This window comes from Chanodichthys erythropterus, chromosome 22 (genome assembly GCF_024489055.1).
Source record: "Chanodichthys erythropterus isolate Z2021 chromosome 22, ASM2448905v1, whole genome shotgun sequence".
NCBI lineage: Eukaryota > Metazoa > Chordata > Actinopteri > Cypriniformes > Xenocyprididae > Chanodichthys > Chanodichthys erythropterus.
In genome coordinates, this window is record NC_090242.1 from 1,082,450 (window position 1) to 1,100,595 (window position 18,146).

The window sequence follows — 18,146 nt, forward strand, 5'->3', positions numbered from 1 at the left end:
GCTTGAAAGCGAGGGTAACATCATCAACAAAGGCCTTAATCGGATTCCACTCTTCTTTTTTTATTGAAAAGCATCAAATATGTCAACAGAAGAAAGGTGAAAAACCTTTAACAGAAACAAAAATACAGAAAATGTAAATGAATTGTAAATAAAGCTTATTAAACATAAATTTTTATCATTGAGTTTTTGTGTGTGTGTGTGTATATATATATATATATATATATATATATATATATATATATATATATATATATATATATATATTAACATGAAGCACTCTCATGATATTAACACGCTTAATAAACTTAATTAGTATAATCTGCACCATACACATTCCAGAAAATTAACCTAAACACATAAAATTACAATATGTGCATGTGAAATTAGATTTATCACATTATTTTAGCGATCTGTTTTAATCACGTGAAATGAAGAAATAATTAACATCCCATCGTCAATTTCTCTCGTGATTAAGTGGAAATACAAACACGGATATACAAATCAATATACACTAGTGCAATAATGCCATTAACATTTACAACACAGAACTACATACATGATACATGTAGTTAGCTTTAAACAGTAACGTATTGAACAGCTAAAGTAGGTCACGAAACTTTCCGTGCCGAGCACAGACAGAGTTGCTGCGTCATTAACTGAATCGGCATCTGCCGCTACACCAGCATCATCCTGCTTCATTTACAGATGCAAAGTGAGTTGTTAATAGTGCTCACCGGCTTCCACTCCGGGATTTGACGATGTTGAATGTCTGTGCCATAGACTGGTCTGTGCACTTTTCTTTATCTTGTTCAGCTCGGGAGTTTCAGCAGAGCTCGCCAGCCGCGCTTATCACGGCACTGGATTTTTTTCCGTTTCCTCTTTTCCGCCCCATGCTCCGATTGGGTGAGACTACTATAGTTATTTATATATTTATTATTTATATTTTTCCATGTTATTTATTTATTTGTTTGTTTATTTTCAATTTGTAATTAATTTATATCTTTCCCAGCTTGACTTGACAATATTCTATTCTATACAGAAGAAGTAGAAGGGGAAAGTGCCACAGGTCAAAACCACTGCACCTTGAAATGTAACATAAAACTAGTAAAATGTCAAGTTGACCAAAATTTTGCTATGTAACCCAAAAGAAGGGTTGATTCATATGGAGAATTTGTATTACCTTTCTGTGACACTCTCCCTCCAGTTTCTTGTGATGAATATGCAAGAAACAATTTCGAAAACAGTAATTTTTGTTTGGTGCCATTACTGGTACAGAAATTACAGTCTTCACCTTCAACCCTGTAAATCCTGTAAACCCTGAAAATTTTTGGCCAATGCCGATATCTTAAAGAGCAGGATGGCCGATATATATAGGGGAGACTGGGTATGGTTGTAACACTTTTTGCTTCAGCATCGGTAACTCACTGAATTTTTGAGCTAGAGTACTCAAAATTTTTATACAAAGTACCCACATTATTTTACTACCAAAGGCATAAATTCAAACCTCTGCAAGAATATCACCGCCCTAATAAGTTGATGTCAAATACATGGTGTGCCTTTGTTACTAATCTATTCAACTACTGTGGTAGGTTGTGACACTTGCTGGGGTAAGTTGTAACAATTAGACAAAAGAAGCAAAAACAATATGCATTATGCTTCAAAAACAGGTTTATCGAAATGGTCCAAAAGAACAAAACAAAGCAATGCCTCTTTCTATGATTGACCATAGCTCAAATCCACTTAGACCTACTGTTTGTCTCAGAAGTTTGCACATGTGTTTTCTAGGACAAACTTCCTTAGCTGTATTTATGCTTAATGAACACTCGACTGCATTGAACCGTGTAAATTTATATACATGTATGTGTGTATTTATATATACATAATAATTATACACAAAACAAACACACATATATTATGTAAACAAATACTCTTATTTTGGACACGATTATCACAATTATCGTTGAACAGTCCTAATTCAGATTTGACTCGATTGCTGATATTTATATGGCTATAAAGTAGGATGAAATTGTCTTTAACCACTATGCACTAACATTTTAAGTTAATGATTTGATACAATGCACATACATGTTTCTACATTGTACTTATGTTATAATTATCTGCATGTAATTACATCTGTAATTAACATCTGTAAACACAGCTATAATTACATTGTTGACCATTCACTTTCCTTCCCTTTTAACAAACCCTTTTAAAAAACCCATACCAGTAAACCTGTCCCTAATCCTCCTCGTCAAGTCAAGTCAAGTCAAATTTATTTATATAGCGCTTTTACAATGGGTAATTGTTTCAAAGCAGCTTTACATATTAGAAGCACAGAAAAAAGGGAAGTGGTTAAAAATAAGCTATACAAACAAGCGTGGTAATATGTAACATATACAAGATGCTGCTACATTAAGCCAATGTCGGCTGACTCCCAGGGGTGGAAAAACCCCCCTAGGAGAAAAACCCAGCGTGCTAACACTGGGAAAAAAGTCCTAGGAGGGAAAAAAACCCTTGGAAGATATATATAATATATGTAAATGGTTATGGAGATCAAAATCTGAATTATACATTTTTATTATAGAGATTAAAAGTAGATTATATATAAATATATGTAAGCGGATACGGGGATTAAAAATCTGAATTATAGATGCAGCCAGAACTGGATCTGTAGGCCCATTGTCTCCTGGGCTACGTTGTAGTCAGGTCCAGACACAGGTTCTCCATCTGATCTGGATACGGCCTGGATCCAGCACCCGGCAAACCTCAGGATAAGCAGAGAGACAGATATTAGCATAGATGCCATTCTTATTCTGATGTACAGGTATATCTAGTGTTATAGGAAATGTTCTCTGTTCCGGCCGACCTAATTATTGCAGCGTAACAATCCTTTAATGGATTTTAAAAATTTTAATGCATTGATAATGTATTATGTGTATGCAAGAGCAAAGAGATGTGTTTTTAGTCTAGATTTAAACTGACAGAGTGTGTCTGCTTCCCGAACAATGCTAGGAAGATTGTTCCAGAGTTTAGGTGCTAAATAGGAAAAGGATCTGCCGCCTTCAGTTGATTTTGATATTCTGGGTATCATCAACTGGCCTGAATTCCGAGATCGCAATAAACGTGAAGGACTATATTGGATTAAGAGCTCACTTAGGTACTGGGGAGCTAAACCATTTAGAGCTTTATAAGTAAGTAGCAAGATTTTAAAATCTATACGATGTTTAATAGGGAGCCAATGTAATGTTGACAGAACTGGGCTAATATGGTCATACTTTCTGGTTCTAGTAAGAACTCTAGCTGCCGCATTTTGGACCAACTGTAGTCTGTCTGTGTTTAAAAGCCGAGCAGGACAACCACCCAGTAGAGCGTTACAGTAATCTAGTCATGAATGCATGAACCAACTGTTCCGCATTTGTCATTGAGAGCATATGTAGTAATTTAGATATATTTTTTAGATGGAAGAAGGAGGTTTTACAGATATTAGAAACATGACTTTCAAATGAAAGATTGGTATCAAAGAGCACACCCAAGTTCCTAACTGAGGACGAAGGTTTAATGGAGCACCCGTCAAGTGTTAGAGAGTATTCAAGGTTTTTTCGTGAGGAAGTTTTTGGTCCAAAGATTAGGATATCATTTTTTTCTGAATTTAATAATAAGAAATTTCTTGTCATCCAGTTTTTAATGTCAGCTATGCATTCTGTTAGTTTTGTGAATTTGTAGGTTTCGTCAGGGCGCGAAGAAATATAGAGCTGAGTATCGTCAGCGTAGCAGTGAAAACTAACACCATGCTTCCTAATGATATCTCCTAAGGGCAGCATGTACAGAGTGAAAAGCAATGGTCCTAGTACTGAGCCTTGTGGTACTCCATATTGAACTTGTGATCGATACGACATCTCTTCATTAACTACTACAGACTGATAACGGTCAGATAAGTACGATTTGAACCATGCCAAAGCAATTCCACTAATGCCAATATAGTTTTCAAGTCTTTTTAAAAGAATGTTGTGATCGATAGTGTCAAAAGCAGCACTGAGATCTAATAACACTAATAGAGAAATACAACCACGATCGGATGATAGGAGTAGATCGTTTGTAACTCTAACGAGAGCAGTCTCAGTACTATGGTATGGTCTAAATCCTGACTGGAAATCCTCACAGATTCCATTTCTTTCTAAAAAGGAGCACAGTTGTGTTGAAACTGCCTTTTCTAGTATCTTTGACAGAAAAGGTAGATTCGTGATTGACCTGTAGTTTACTAAATCTCTCTGATCTAGTTGAGGTTTTTTAATAAGAGGTTTAATAATAGCCTGCTTAAAGGTTTTTGGCACGTATCCTAGTGTTAAAGATGAATTAATTATATCAAGAAGTGGACCTACGACCTCTGGAAGCATTTCTTTCAGTAGTTTAGTCGGCATTGGGTCTAACATACATGTCGTTGATTTTGATGATTTGATAAGTTTAGATAATTCTTCCTCTCCTATAGTGGCGAATGATTCTAGTTTTACCGCAGGGACACTACAGTGCACTGTCTGAAGCGCAACTATTGACGGTTGCATGTTTTTAATTTTCTCTCTAATATTATCAATCTTGCAAGTAAAGAAGTTCATAAAGTCATTACTGCTGTGCTCTATGGAAACGTCAGCAGTTGAATCTCCGTTTCTAGTTAATTTAGCCACTGTGTCAAATAAATACCTAGGATTATGTTTGTTTTCTATTAAGAGATTTGAAAAATAAGTAGATCTAGCATTTCTTATAGCCGTTCCGTACTCCATAATTTTTTCTTTCCACGAAAGGCGAAAAACTTTTCTTCCAACTACGTTCAGCTTTTCTAACAGCTCGTTTTAGAGCCCGAGTGTGCTCATCATACCACGGCATTGTATTAGTTTCCTTAATCTTCTTTAGACGTAAAGGAGCGACTGCATCTAATGTGCTGGAAAAGAGAGAGCCAATAGTTTCTGTTGCAGCATCGAGTTCTTCTAAGTTGTCAGGTATACTAAGGCGATGAAACTGCTCGGGGAGATTATTTATAAAGCAATCTTTAGTGGTAGACGTGATGGTTCTACAATATTTATGGCTGGGTGGAGGTTTTGTAGCCTTGGCTAATTGTATTATACACAAGACTAAATAATGATCTGATATATCATCGCTCTGCTGTAAAATTTCAACAGCATCAATATCAATTCCATGCGACAGTATTAGATCTAGGGCAGCACTTCTCAAAGTCCGGACTCCGGTCCGGATCCGGACCTGGAGGGAATTCAATCCGGACCCGCCTCAATTTCATATTTCAACAGCAGTAATTGTGTTATGGGATTAAAAGTATGGATTTCCTACTTTGATAAACGCATGCCAGAATCATTTGTTTAGTGTTTTATGTCTTTTTGGAGATGGTCAGAAATTAAAGCGAAGGCGAGATATTTAAAGTTTTCCTTGATGATTCAGTTGCCATGACATCCAGTGAGTGTAATTAGGCGTGAGTCGCGCAACGCGACACACTGCAGCAAGCGTTTGAATGGGTGTGGAGCAGTGGTTCTCAACCTGCGGCCCGTTACGAATGTAAATGCCAGGGGCGTAGCACCAAATTTTGGGCCCTGGGTACAAACCATCTTGCTGGGCCCCTGTACCAAATACCATAGTGATACCAATGGGTGGGGTATTGCATTTTTATCATAAAAACACTTAAAATGTAAACAAAATAAGCCACACTCTGATTAATATATTTTTGTTTCATTGTCAAAAGTACTACTACCTTGCTAAAATATCCTTTATTGTCACAATACCCTTTTTAAAGTGTAGGCTAAGTACAAGTTAATTGCTGATTATTTGTCTGTTTAAAATAAATGCAGACTATAGAATCACAGGGTACACTAACCGCCAAACTAGACATTCAGTCTTTGAATTACGTTTTAAAATAAGTCATTTTCAATCATTAATATGTGCATTAAACTGAGAACAATCCTGTACTTAATGTAAGAGCGTGCGCGAGCTAATTTGCATAACAATGCGGTAAAATAGGCGCTAACGATCTGTGTTTTCGCGGGTGTTAGATTTTGATAATGGAGAGAAATATACAGTGTTTTCATGTAAAGTTCTGACTCTGGGGAGAACTGCAGCAGAAAAGGAGACAAGCTGCGCAGGCTCCGCCTCCGTCTGCTTCTCACTCCGTTATTTACTCAGAAATATTGTTTGCTCGCTATGTAGGGTGTGATACTATAAAGTATTGGTATATTATTCAAATAGAGTACGAACATAAATGTATGCTATTCTACCTGGAGTAGATATTTATGTTAAAACAATGTCAATGCTCGATGATGCATTTGTAGCTCACCTTTCTTTTCAAAAACCTGAGTGAGCAACTGCTTGCCCTCATTTGCCTTTCTCTCTTTAATCTTCTTTTCTTTTCGTTTTTGAGCCCCTGATTTTCCTTTCTTAAGGAAAGACATGACTCTTCCCCTGTCTTCCTAGTTCATATCACGGCTAACTCCAGCTCCTGTCTCATTAACTGATTCACGAATCACCGCAGGTCCGCAGAAGCACCTGACCTGCGGGTCGTACCATTTACATTGATTCGAGAGGGGTGGTGGGGCCCTGTACAGCATGAAAATGACTTTTTTTTTATACCAAACCAGTGCCTAACTACAAGTTTAGTTTTGCACAGCAACTTTTTTATTTGTAAATAAATGCTATACAAATGTTAGTGCATGTATATGTATGTATAGAAAACTGACTTCTAAGGGCCCCCCCCTGCCTCGGGCCCTGGGTACTTGGTACCCTTTACCCCCCCAGTCCGACGCCCCTGGTAAATGCCGCTCGCGATATGCCGATCACAATAAAAAAAAAAAAAAAATATTGCATACAATTTATTTTTGTTTTAAAATTTAAATTAAAGTGAATTAAATAAATATAAATGAGCTATAATGCTTTATTTGTCATATAAAATAATTTTGGTGAGCATTTATTATTTTCAGACATCAGGCAATGTAGGCTAATGACGCAATCACTCAGTTAACGAAACAAACACAAGTGCGCGCTTAGGAAGAATTCAAACAGTAGCCATTAATTTTCTAAATTTAAGCCTGGTCAAATTTGTTATTAGAGGAGAAAAACAAAATGAGGAACATACAATGAAGGAACACATGCAAACAAGAAGAGTCAGCATCGAAGGTAAGAAGAATGGAAGAATCAGTTGAGCTAGATGGACGGCCTTCCTGTTTGCTCTGTAGTAAACTAGGCTACTTGACAAGCAAAACCTACAATTTCAAAAGACTGAACTGTGAAATCGATGTGTTTGTTTGATGTATTTTAAATCAGTAAAAATAACCGCATCAGCGCACCCGCGGCTGGAATGAGTCCAACTCTGCGCGCGCTCGCGGATCCGATGCTGCGCAAGGGATTGCGACATCACAGAATGCTTGATATCGTCAGAGATTGTAATTACAATGCGCTCAATGTTGTTTGTAAAAAGAGCTGAGTAACATTTGCCTATTAAGGCGTTTATGTGATTGTTTGGTGACTATTGCGATGCTGTTGAAGAAAGTCATAAAGTCATACAGAATTAAATAGCAACTTAAATTGATCTGTATATACAGTTTGTGTGTTCATTGAGCATTACTGATAATTATTGTAAAGCTAATGTCAGTAAGTTAGTTTTTATTTGTTATTTATTGTGTGCAACATCTAGGTATAATAATAGTATTTGCTAATACAATAACATTAAATCTGATTGGTTTGTACACGGTCCGCATATAATCTGATTATATGCGGACCGTGAGACTTTCATTTGGACCATTGTGCGGCCCACTGGGAAAAAAGTTTGAGAACCACTGATCTGGGGTATGATTACGACAATGAGTGGGTCCTGACACGTGTTGTCTAACTCCAATAGAGTTTAAAATGTCTGCAAATGCCAATCCAAATGCGTCTTTATTATTATCTACATGGATATTAAAATCACCAACAACAAGGACTTTATCCGCAGCTAGTACTAACTCCAATAGAAAATCAGCAAATTCTTTGATAAAGTCAGTATGGTGCCCTGGTGGCCTGTATACAGTAGCCAGCACAAATGTCAACTTACATAATGTTACATAAAGCACCATCACTTCAAAGGAATTATATTTGAAATTCTTTTGAATGATTCTGAATATATTACTATAAATTACAGCAACACCTCCCCCTTTGCCTTTCTGTCGAGGATTGAGTCGATAATCATAACCTTGAGGACTAGATTCATTTAAAGTAATGTAATCGTCTGGTTTTAGCCAGGTTTCTGTCAAACACAGCAAGTCTAGTTTATTGTCTGTGATAATTTCGTTTACAATAAGTGCTTTTGAAGAAATAGATCTAATATTCAGTAACCCAAGCTTTATCATTTGTTTATCTGATTTATCTGTTATTTTCATTTTTTGAACATCAATTAAATTTTTACCCTTAAAAGGTTTCGGAAGTTTTTTGTATTTACTAGTCCGAGGTACAGACACAGTCTCTATGTGATAATATCTAGGTGAAAGAGTTTCTATGTGCTGTGAATTATTTGAGTTCTGTGACGTGAGGCGGCTAGCAGACGGTCGGTTTAGCCAGTTTGTCTGCGTCCTGATCTGGGCCCTGGTTTGTCATGTTTCAGCTATAAGACAATTTGCCAAATTTCTAGATAGAAGAGCAGCACCATCCCGGGAGGGATGAATACCATCTCTTTTCAACAGATCAGGTCTGCCCCAAAAGCTTTTCCAATTGTCTATGAAACCTATATTATTCTGCGGACACCACTTAGACAGCCAGCCATTGAGTGATGATAACCTGCTAACTATCTCATCACTCCGACGAACAGGAAGAGGGCCAGAACAAATTACTTCTGCTGACATTGAATTTGCGAGTTCACACACCTCTTTAATGTTAATTTTAGTGATCTCCGACTGGCGAAGTCGAACATCATTTGTGCTGACGTGGGTAATGATTTTAGAATATTTACGTTTAGCATTAGCCAGCACTTTTAAATTTGCTTGGATGTCAGGTGCTCTGGCCCCCGGCAAACATGTGACTATGGTGGCTGGTGTCTCTATTTTCACGTTCCGTGTAATAGAATCGCCAATAACTAGGGCACTTTCAACAGGATTCTCAGTGGGTTCGTCACTGAGTGGGGAGAACCTGTTTGTGGTGTTTGTTCTTGCCATTATGCCGCCTCACAGTCACCCAGTTAGCCTGCTGCGTGGCTTCTACAACCGGAACGAATGTGCGTTCAGTCTGCGATTACAGTCGGTGTTCAAATTCCATGTGTAAGTATATAAATCTGCTTCAGTCGAAGGAAACAATCGCTGTATGTTGAGTCTTAGAATGTTTTAGCTAGTTGTTAAATGTGTGCCCTGCTTAAGGGGGGATATGTTTAGAATTATTCTGAAAGACCTTTTAACTTGCTAAAAAAGTATATACAATTAAATGACAAAAGGTGATTTTAGTAGATTGTGTACAACAGGTTTTTGATCATGTAGATAATTTACAGGCCTTAGAAATTTGTGTATCAAATATCATACAGTAGGCTTTATAGGGTTAAGAGTGTTGCAATAAAAGATTTTATTGCATCACTGATCTAACTTGATCACTGTAATCCAAAGGAAGTTTGATGGATTAATCTGTTTTACTCATGAAGATAATGCTGAATGTTTGTACCTGCCTTCACATGCTCAAATGTGGTCTTAATCTTTAGATAATCTATGGATAGGTTTGGTTTGACTTGAACTGATCGCCACACCCTTATAACTAAAACGTTTCACTTTGTTCCTAGTATGAATACAGATGTGGACATACAAGTTGACCCCGACTCGCCGGACATGAAGAGAAGACGTGTGCACATGTGCGATTATGATGGCTGCAACAAAGTCTACACCAAGAGCTCGCATCTGAAAGCCCACCGGAGAATACACACAGGTATGCCTTTTTTGTGGTCTATAAGATATGTATGTTTGAAATTAATTAATGCTTTTATTTAGTAAAAAAAAAAAAAAAAAAAATTAAATTGATCAAAAGTGACAGTAAAGATATTTATACGTAATATTAAAAATATTTGTTTCAAATAATTGCTGTTCTTTTAAACTAATATTAGAATCATTTCTGAAGGGTCATATGACACTGAAGACTTTAGTAATGACTGCTGAAAATTCAGCTTTGCCATCACAAAAATTAATTATTTTATGTTATATTCTATTTTAGTTATATTAAAATAGAATTGAAAATTGTAATATTTCACAATATTACTGTTTTTACAGTCTTTTTGATTAAATAAACGCAGTGTTGGTGAGCATTAGACATCGACTCCAAACTTTTGAATGAAAGTGTGTATAATATATTTATATATACATGTGTGTATGTATGTATATATGTATGTGTGTATATATACACACATATATATATATATATATATATATATATATATATATATATATATATATATATATATATATATATAAAAAATCAGTCATATTGACGTGGTGATGCCTTTACAGGTGAAAAGCCATACCAGTGCACATGGGAGGGCTGTACCTGGCGCTTTGCCCGCTCTGACGAGCTGACGCGACACTTTCGCAAGCACACCGGCATCAAACCCTTTCGCTGCACCGACTGTGATCGCAGCTTCTCCCGCTCTGACCACCTGGCACTTCACCGACGGCGCCATGTCATGATGTGATTTTTGCGCCACCCTCCCCAGCCCTCACCTCCCTGCCTGCTCCTCAGGAGACATGCGCGCCCATCCGGGGATTCCAAACGCTGTTGACTCCACCTCCCCAGTCTCCGGATACGAACATATGTGTTGAATATGGAGAAGGGGTGGCGCAATCATATTTTTCCTGGTCAGAACCTGTCTGCAGTTTTCTGCCAAGCTTCTAAAAGCCACAAACCACCCGTCCACTGGTGACCTTCACCTCCATCTCAATGCCTGATCATTAGCCGTTACTTGAAGGGACTACAAGAAAGGCAAACCGCTTGCAGCATTGCTATAAGCAGAGAGTGAAGATTGGGGAAGGTACCCTTTATTGAGATGATTCTTTTGAAACAAGTATAGAAGTTTATGAGAAAGTAAAGGATTTTATGCAAGATGGTTAGGAAAAAGTAGAGTTATGTAATAAATTTGGTCAACAAGGTAGAGTTATGTAATAAATTTGGTCAACAAGGGTTGGATATACATCTACAGCTGCCTTTTCGAATTCTTACATTTTATCTGAACTTTTTGTTGTCCTAAATTTGTATACAAAGCTTTACATGCATCTTGGGGCCTACATGTTTCTATGTGGATGGAAGTTAACATAGAGTGCATTGTAAAGACAGCTGAAGATGTACCTTGATTTAGATGTTTGTTTGTTTGTTTTTTTTTTTTTTATAAATAGTTTTGGTTTGAGTTTTGAGTAGAGGCAGGGAGCTGACAAGACTGTGAATTTTTGTAAAATATTTTTCTTGATTTTATTAGTATGTGTTGTCTAAGCATCTTCCCAAAAATAGTTTGGCGCAAAAACAGTATTTTACTTTCTTTCTTTTTTTTTTTAAGACATTTTTATTGCCAATAATGGAGTCTAACATAAAGAACACCTTTTGATAGGTGTTAATCTAACCTTCAGATATTATTTCATAAGGCTGTGAAAAACATTGAAAAAAAACCCCAACATAACTCGCAGGGAAAGGGGGATCTTACTAAATTGGTGTGTATGTGTGTGTATGTCTGTGTATAAGCACACTTGTTTGCATATTTGTAAAGAAGACATAATTGGAGATATAATAGTAGAGATGTCTAGATGCATTGTTACTTCTAGCCCATCAGAGCCTTAATTGAAGTAAATGTGCAAATTTGATTTGCGCAACATGTTTTCGGAGTTCCTCAGGGTTCGATACTGGGACCCCTATTTTTGTGAGGCACCTTGAAAATCCCTATTTGCACCTAGTTCACAGTGACAAAACATGTCTTAACAGTTCCTGCCCTCATATGCATGATATGCAAAAATAACCCCTCAACCTCCAACAATATGTTGAAGTTACTGGACAGTGATATTATGAAAATGTTGGGCAGAGTCCATATAAAGGACATATAAAGGAGGAGAGGGTATCCTGGACACTTCTTCCCTCTAGCTAGCACTCATTGCCATTGTCATAATTTCAATTGCTAGCAGCTGAGCAAATGCGCATTATGCATTTTTTCAGAAGAAACGCTTGTTTGATTCCAGTCTTTGAGAGCTAAGTGCATGTCTACAGCAGCTGCACGATCTTTGGTCCAGAGAGCAATGTAGTCGCAAGTTTGTATTGTTCTCTCGCTTCAACTCAAACGTTACTAAGCACATCTTTCTAGAAGAGTATATGCATTTGATTGCGATCCCTTTCTTTTTTAAAACTGTTCATAGACATACAGACAATGAATAATTAAAGAGTTAATGTACATATTGTATATAATCTACAAAGTTCTTGAATAAATGTAACGGGTGGATTTCTATTTTTAACACTGACTAGATAATGTGAAATACTCATTTTCTTTCTCTTTTTAGTTGTTTCTTTGAAATGTATTTTTTTATTTCTTTTTTAATCTCTTAAAATGAATCCCTAATGTGTTGTACACCCCTAAAGTGTTGCATGGAGAGTAGCGTTTTCTTTACGTCGGTGAGCATGTCAAAGCGTTGGTGCCCTGACAGATGTGGCCTCTAAGCACTGATAATCCACATGAAATCCATGAAATGTGTGCAACCATGGCCATTCATAGCCCATGCATGGCCTATTTCTAATTACTAAAAGACATGCTGGTGACATATACCTTCATATCATCCTAAATTTAAATTATTGTATTCCAAGATGGTGTATTGTTAGGAGTCAGCCCCTTATCAATGAAGTGCCCACGACTGAATTTTGTGACATCCTTGTCTATCTGAGCATGTTTGATTTCATCACTTGTATCTGATTTGTTTAAAATAGTGTGCAACCTTGTGCTTGAATCATGAAAGGGTTTGGGGTTTCGTGTGAGTGTATGTGCAAGTGTGGTTATCATTAAATTCTCTTTTAAACTTATCATAGGTATTTTATATTGAATGCAGTAACTTATGGGCCAGTACTATATTACTCAGTGCAATGCAGTTATCATTATAACAAGACAAGTAATTAATGTTATTTCTTTTGTATTTGTACAGAACAAGTGTGTAAAGATCAGCAAGGAAAACACAAGCTTTTTGATACTGTGAGAAATGGTGTTAAAAGTCAGTTTCCCTTGTACAGTTGTGATTATCCACTCCTTTTATAGAATAAAATGTTTTGGTGCAGATCGGTGCGTTGTGTATTATAATTCAGGTCCTGTCTATTTTTTCTAATAGTTTTATAACAGTATTTCCAACAAAAATGAACCCCATGCACATTTCATTGTTTAATCCTGGCAAAATCACGCGTTGGTATCAATCTCACTCAAAAAGGGTTTATATACTCAATTGGTTTGTTCTAATACGTGAATGATCTTAAAACAATTCGGTGGTAAATGTCTTCATGAACTTTGCTCTGTAACCATGAGGTGGGGCGGTGCTGACATGTTCTGCTGTTGTTTCGTGTTCAGCGACATCAGCGGTCTTTCGTGTGGCGCCCTCTAGTGGTGCAGATGTGTAACAGCTCATGTCAAAGCACTGTGTGGTACTGCAAAATGTCAGTGTTCTCTTTTAAAGTCTTATTCCACTTGTATCAAATAGGTAAATATGTATTGTTGTGAAATATTGTATCAATTTGTCAATAAAATTGTCCAGCATGGTTTAACCATTTAAAGTCAAAGTCCAACACTGTAACTCAGGCAGGACTTTAGTTAGAAGTGGTGCTATCCCTTTGTTTGTTCCTGAGATTATATTACCCTAGTGTCTGGGGGGATAAATTATGGTCAAAACACAATCTTTATGACACGCACTTCTCAAATGGTGCAATAATGATTAACACCGACCCTAAGATAGGCTACACAATACACAGAAAATTTTCAATTTATTAACTTAAAAAACCTTGCAAACTTATTGCCTCAAAAGCCAAATTATAAAAACATGAATATGTTGATAAACTTTACTATATTTTTCTGAGTTTAACTGACTTGATGTTTAACTGAGTAACAGTGTGCATTGCGGCATTAATAAATTAAGCAATTGCTTTGTTTGTTTGTTTGTTTTGCTTCTTGTGTAAGTATTAGCACAATAAAATCATCAAATAACATTTTTGTAATGGTGAGTCTTATTAATTTAAACATTAATTTATTGGTTACCACTTTGTGTTTTGCATGTTGATTGTTGATTTCTGTGTGACAAGCAATGTTGATTGCCAAAATTGGCACAACTAGTGGGTATGAGAAGTTAGGTCACCTTTTAAAAATAATGTATTTATTACTTTTCTTCTGAAACCACAAATAACTGTGATTATTTTACATCAATGCATCAAGGCAATGGAAAAAAGTTAATCTGAAGTTTCAAGTGCCCAACCAAAGGGAACAAATCACCATAATGGCAACTAGGGAGAAAGCTAACTGCAGAAGTGGAGGAAATGTATAAACTTTCTGACAAAATGGTACTCAAACCAGTGGGATTTCTGAGTGACAAAGGCATAGTATGTGAATAGTAGCCTACAGATTACAACATTTTTACAACTAAATTCAACAAATTGCTGAACATTAAGAAAAGCTAAAGGGTTAGAACAACTGAGGGTTAGGGTTAGGTTTTACAGTGCAAGGCTTTTCTTTACACCATACAGACTTCATCAAAGAATTTGCTGATTTTCTATCAGAGTTAGTACTAGCTGCAATTAAAGTCCTTGTTGGTGATTTTAATATCCATGTAGAAATAGACTCATTGGGATTGGCATTTGCAGACATTCTAAACACTATTGGTGTTAGACAACACATGTCAGGTCCCACTCATTGTCATAATCATACTTTAGATCTAATATTGTCACATGGAATCGATATTTATGCTGTTGAAATTCTGCAGCAAAGTGACAACATCTCAGATCATTATCCAGTATACTACATTTAGTCAAGGCAGCTAAACTGCCTCCATGCCATAAATATGGTAGAACCATCACTTCTACCACTAAAGATCACTTTATAAATAATCTTCCTGATCAGTTTCATCTCCTTAGCATACCAAACAGCTTTGAAGACCTCGATGTTGCAACAGAAACTATTGCCTCTGTCTTTTCCAGCACATTAGATTCAGTTGTTCCTTTGCGTTTAAAAAAGATTAAGGAAATTAATCCAATGCCATGGTTCAATGAGCACACTCGGGCCTTAAAGATAGCAGCCAGAAAAATGGAGCGCAGCTGGAAGAAAACAAAATTAGAAGTATTTCGCATTTCGTGGAAAGAGAGAATGATTGAGTACAGAAAGGCCTTAAAAACTGCTAGATCAGCCTATTTTTCAAAACTTTTAGAAGAAAATAAACACAACCCTAGGTATTTATTTGATACAGTGGCTAAATTAACAAGAAATAAAGCTTCAGCTTCTGATGTTTCCAAAGAGCACAGCAGTAATGACTTTATGAACCTCTTTACTTGCAAGATTGATAATATTAGAGAAAAAAATTATAACCATGCAACCATCTACTACCGTATCGCGTCAGACAGTGCATTGTAGTGTCCCTGAGAAAAAAAATTCAATTAATTTACTGCTTTAGGAGAGGAAGAATTGTCTAAACTTGTTAAATCATCAAAATCAACAACATGTATGTTAGACCCTATACCGACTAAGCTATTGAAAGAGATGCTTCCAGAGGTCACAGATCCTCCTCTTAATATTGTCAATTCATCTTTATCGCTAGGATATGTACCAAAAACTTTTAAGCTGGCTATTATTAAACCTCTTATTTACACAACTTGATCCTAGAGAATTAGTCAATTACAGGCCGATCTCAAATCTCACTTTTCTGTCAAAAATACTTGAACAGGCAGTATCATCACAACTATGTTCCTTTTTAGAAAGAAATAGTATCTGTGGGGATTTCCAGTCAGGATTTAGACCGTACCATAGTACTGAGACTGCTCTCATTAGAGTTACTAATGATTTGCTCTTATCATCAGATAGTGGTTGTATCTCTCTGTGAGTGTTACTGGATCTTAGTGCTGCATTTGTCACCATTGATCACAATATTCTTTTAAATAGACTCGAAAATTATGTTGGCATTAGTGGAATTGTCATGGTTTAAATCATACTTATCTGACCGTTATCAGTTTGTAGTAGTAAACGAAGAAATGTCATATCGATCACAAGTTCAATATGGAGTACTGCAAGGCTCAGTACTAGGACCATTGCTTTTCACTCTGTACATGCTACCCTTAGGAGATATCAATAGGAAGCATGGCGTTAGTTTTCACTGTTACGCTGATGATACTCAGCTCTATATTTCTTCGCACCCTGACAAAACTTACCAATTCACAAAATTTACGGAATGCATAGCTGATATAAAAAATTGGATTACCAGTAATTTCCTACTACTAAATTCATAAAAAACAGAGATTCTAATTTTTGGACCGAAAACCTCTTCACTTAATAACCTAGAATATACTGTCTAACACTTGATGGCTGCTCTGTTAAGTCTTCGTCATCAGTTAGGAACCTGGGTGTACTCTTTGATACCAATCTTTCATTTGAAGGCCATGTTTCTAGCATCTGTAAAACTGCATTCTTCCATCTTAAAAATATATCTAAACTACAACATATGCTCTCAATGAAAAATGCAGAACAGTTAGTTCATGCGTTCATGACCTCAAGGCTAGATTATTGTAACGTTTTAGTGGGTGGTTGTTCTGCTTGCCTGATAAATAAACTACAGCTCGTACAAAATGTAGCAGCTAGAGTTCTTACTAGAACTAGGAAATATGAACATATTAGCCCGGTTCTGTCAACATTGCATTGGCTTCCTGTTAAACATCGTATAGATTTTAAAATCTTGCTAATTACTTACAAAGCACTAAATGGTTTAGCTCCTTGGTACCTGAGCAAGCTCTTAATGCATTATAGTCCTTCACGCCCATTGCGATCTCAGAATTCAGGCCAGCTGATAATACCTAGAATATCAAAATCAACTGCAGGCGGATACTTCTCCTATTTGGCACCTAAACTCTGGAATAATCTTCCTAGCATTGTTTGGGAAGCAGACACACTCTGTCAGTTTAAATCTAGACTAAAAACGCATCTCTTTATCCTTAACACATTATCAATTTATATTTTCAAATCCGTTAAAGGATTATTAGGCTGCATAAATGAGGTCAGCCGGAACCGGGAACATTTCCTATAACACCAGATGTACTCGTTACATCGGAATAAGAATGGCATCTACGCTAATCGTAGTCTTTCTGTTTATCCCGAGGTTTACTGTAGTCAACTGGATCCAGGCCGTATCCAGGTGAGACCAAGGACCTGCACCTTGACACGACCACAACACAGCCCTGAAGTATCAGCAGAGATTGAGTCAACTAGATCATCCACTGTGAAGGCCTCATCAACACGACAACCAGTAGCGCAGCTCCTCAACAACCGTCCATACCGGCGTGATGAATACGATCCTCAACTGGATGGAACTGAAATAAATACTTTGAATGTTGCAATCCTATCAGACTTATGATAGCATCCTGAGTCATAACAAAACACTGTTCGCCAGAGGAGAACTGGCCCCCCGAATAAGCCTGGTTTCTCCCAAGGTTTTTTTCTCCATTTTAACACCTATTTGCCACTTGTTTGCCACCTGATGTCACCTGTTGGAGTTTGGGTACCTTGCCGCTGTCGCCTTTGGCTTGCTTAGTTGGTGACACTTGACATTTGACTTGACATTTGCTATTCAACAGTGCTTTGATCTGCCTGCATTGACACTATTCTTTAAGAGCTGCTGTACAGCCAAAATAATGTACCAGTTCTCAATGTAAAGCTGCTTTGACACAATCTACATTGTAAAAAGTGCTATATAAATAAAGGTGACTTGACTTGACTTTTTGAGCGATGCGCATTCATTGACCGTTCATCAATTTCAGCAAACAAAAGTAAAACAGATGACATTTAAATCATCTGAAATATCCTTATTTTTTGTGAAAGACTATTTCTCTGCCATGTCTCTCTTCATTTCTATGAAAAGGTGTAAGAAGTGGGGCAAGTTTTTACTGGATTCGCGCTACCGCGC

The 18,146-nt window shown here is 36.8% G+C and overlaps 1 protein-coding gene across 3 annotated transcripts in view; it reads left to right on the forward strand.

Annotated features, from left to right (window-relative positions):
* The window catches only part of klf8 (Kruppel like factor 8), a 76,701-nt gene extending 62,075 nt beyond the window's left edge, over positions 1-14,626 (forward strand). For 2 of the 3 annotated variants that reach the window (XM_067375204.1, XM_067375205.1), the window contains exons 5-6: positions 9,782-9,924; positions 10,500-14,615. In XM_067375204.1, coding sequence (XP_067231305.1) covers positions 9,782-9,924; positions 10,500-10,681 — 325 coding nt within the window. In that variant the 3' untranslated portion in view covers positions 10,682-14,615. Of the gene's footprint in view, positions 1-9,781; positions 9,925-10,499 lie in introns of all 3 variants that reach the window. The other variant, XM_067375203.1, reaches the window with a different exon arrangement.
* Positions 14,627-18,146: the final 3,520 nt, after the last annotated feature.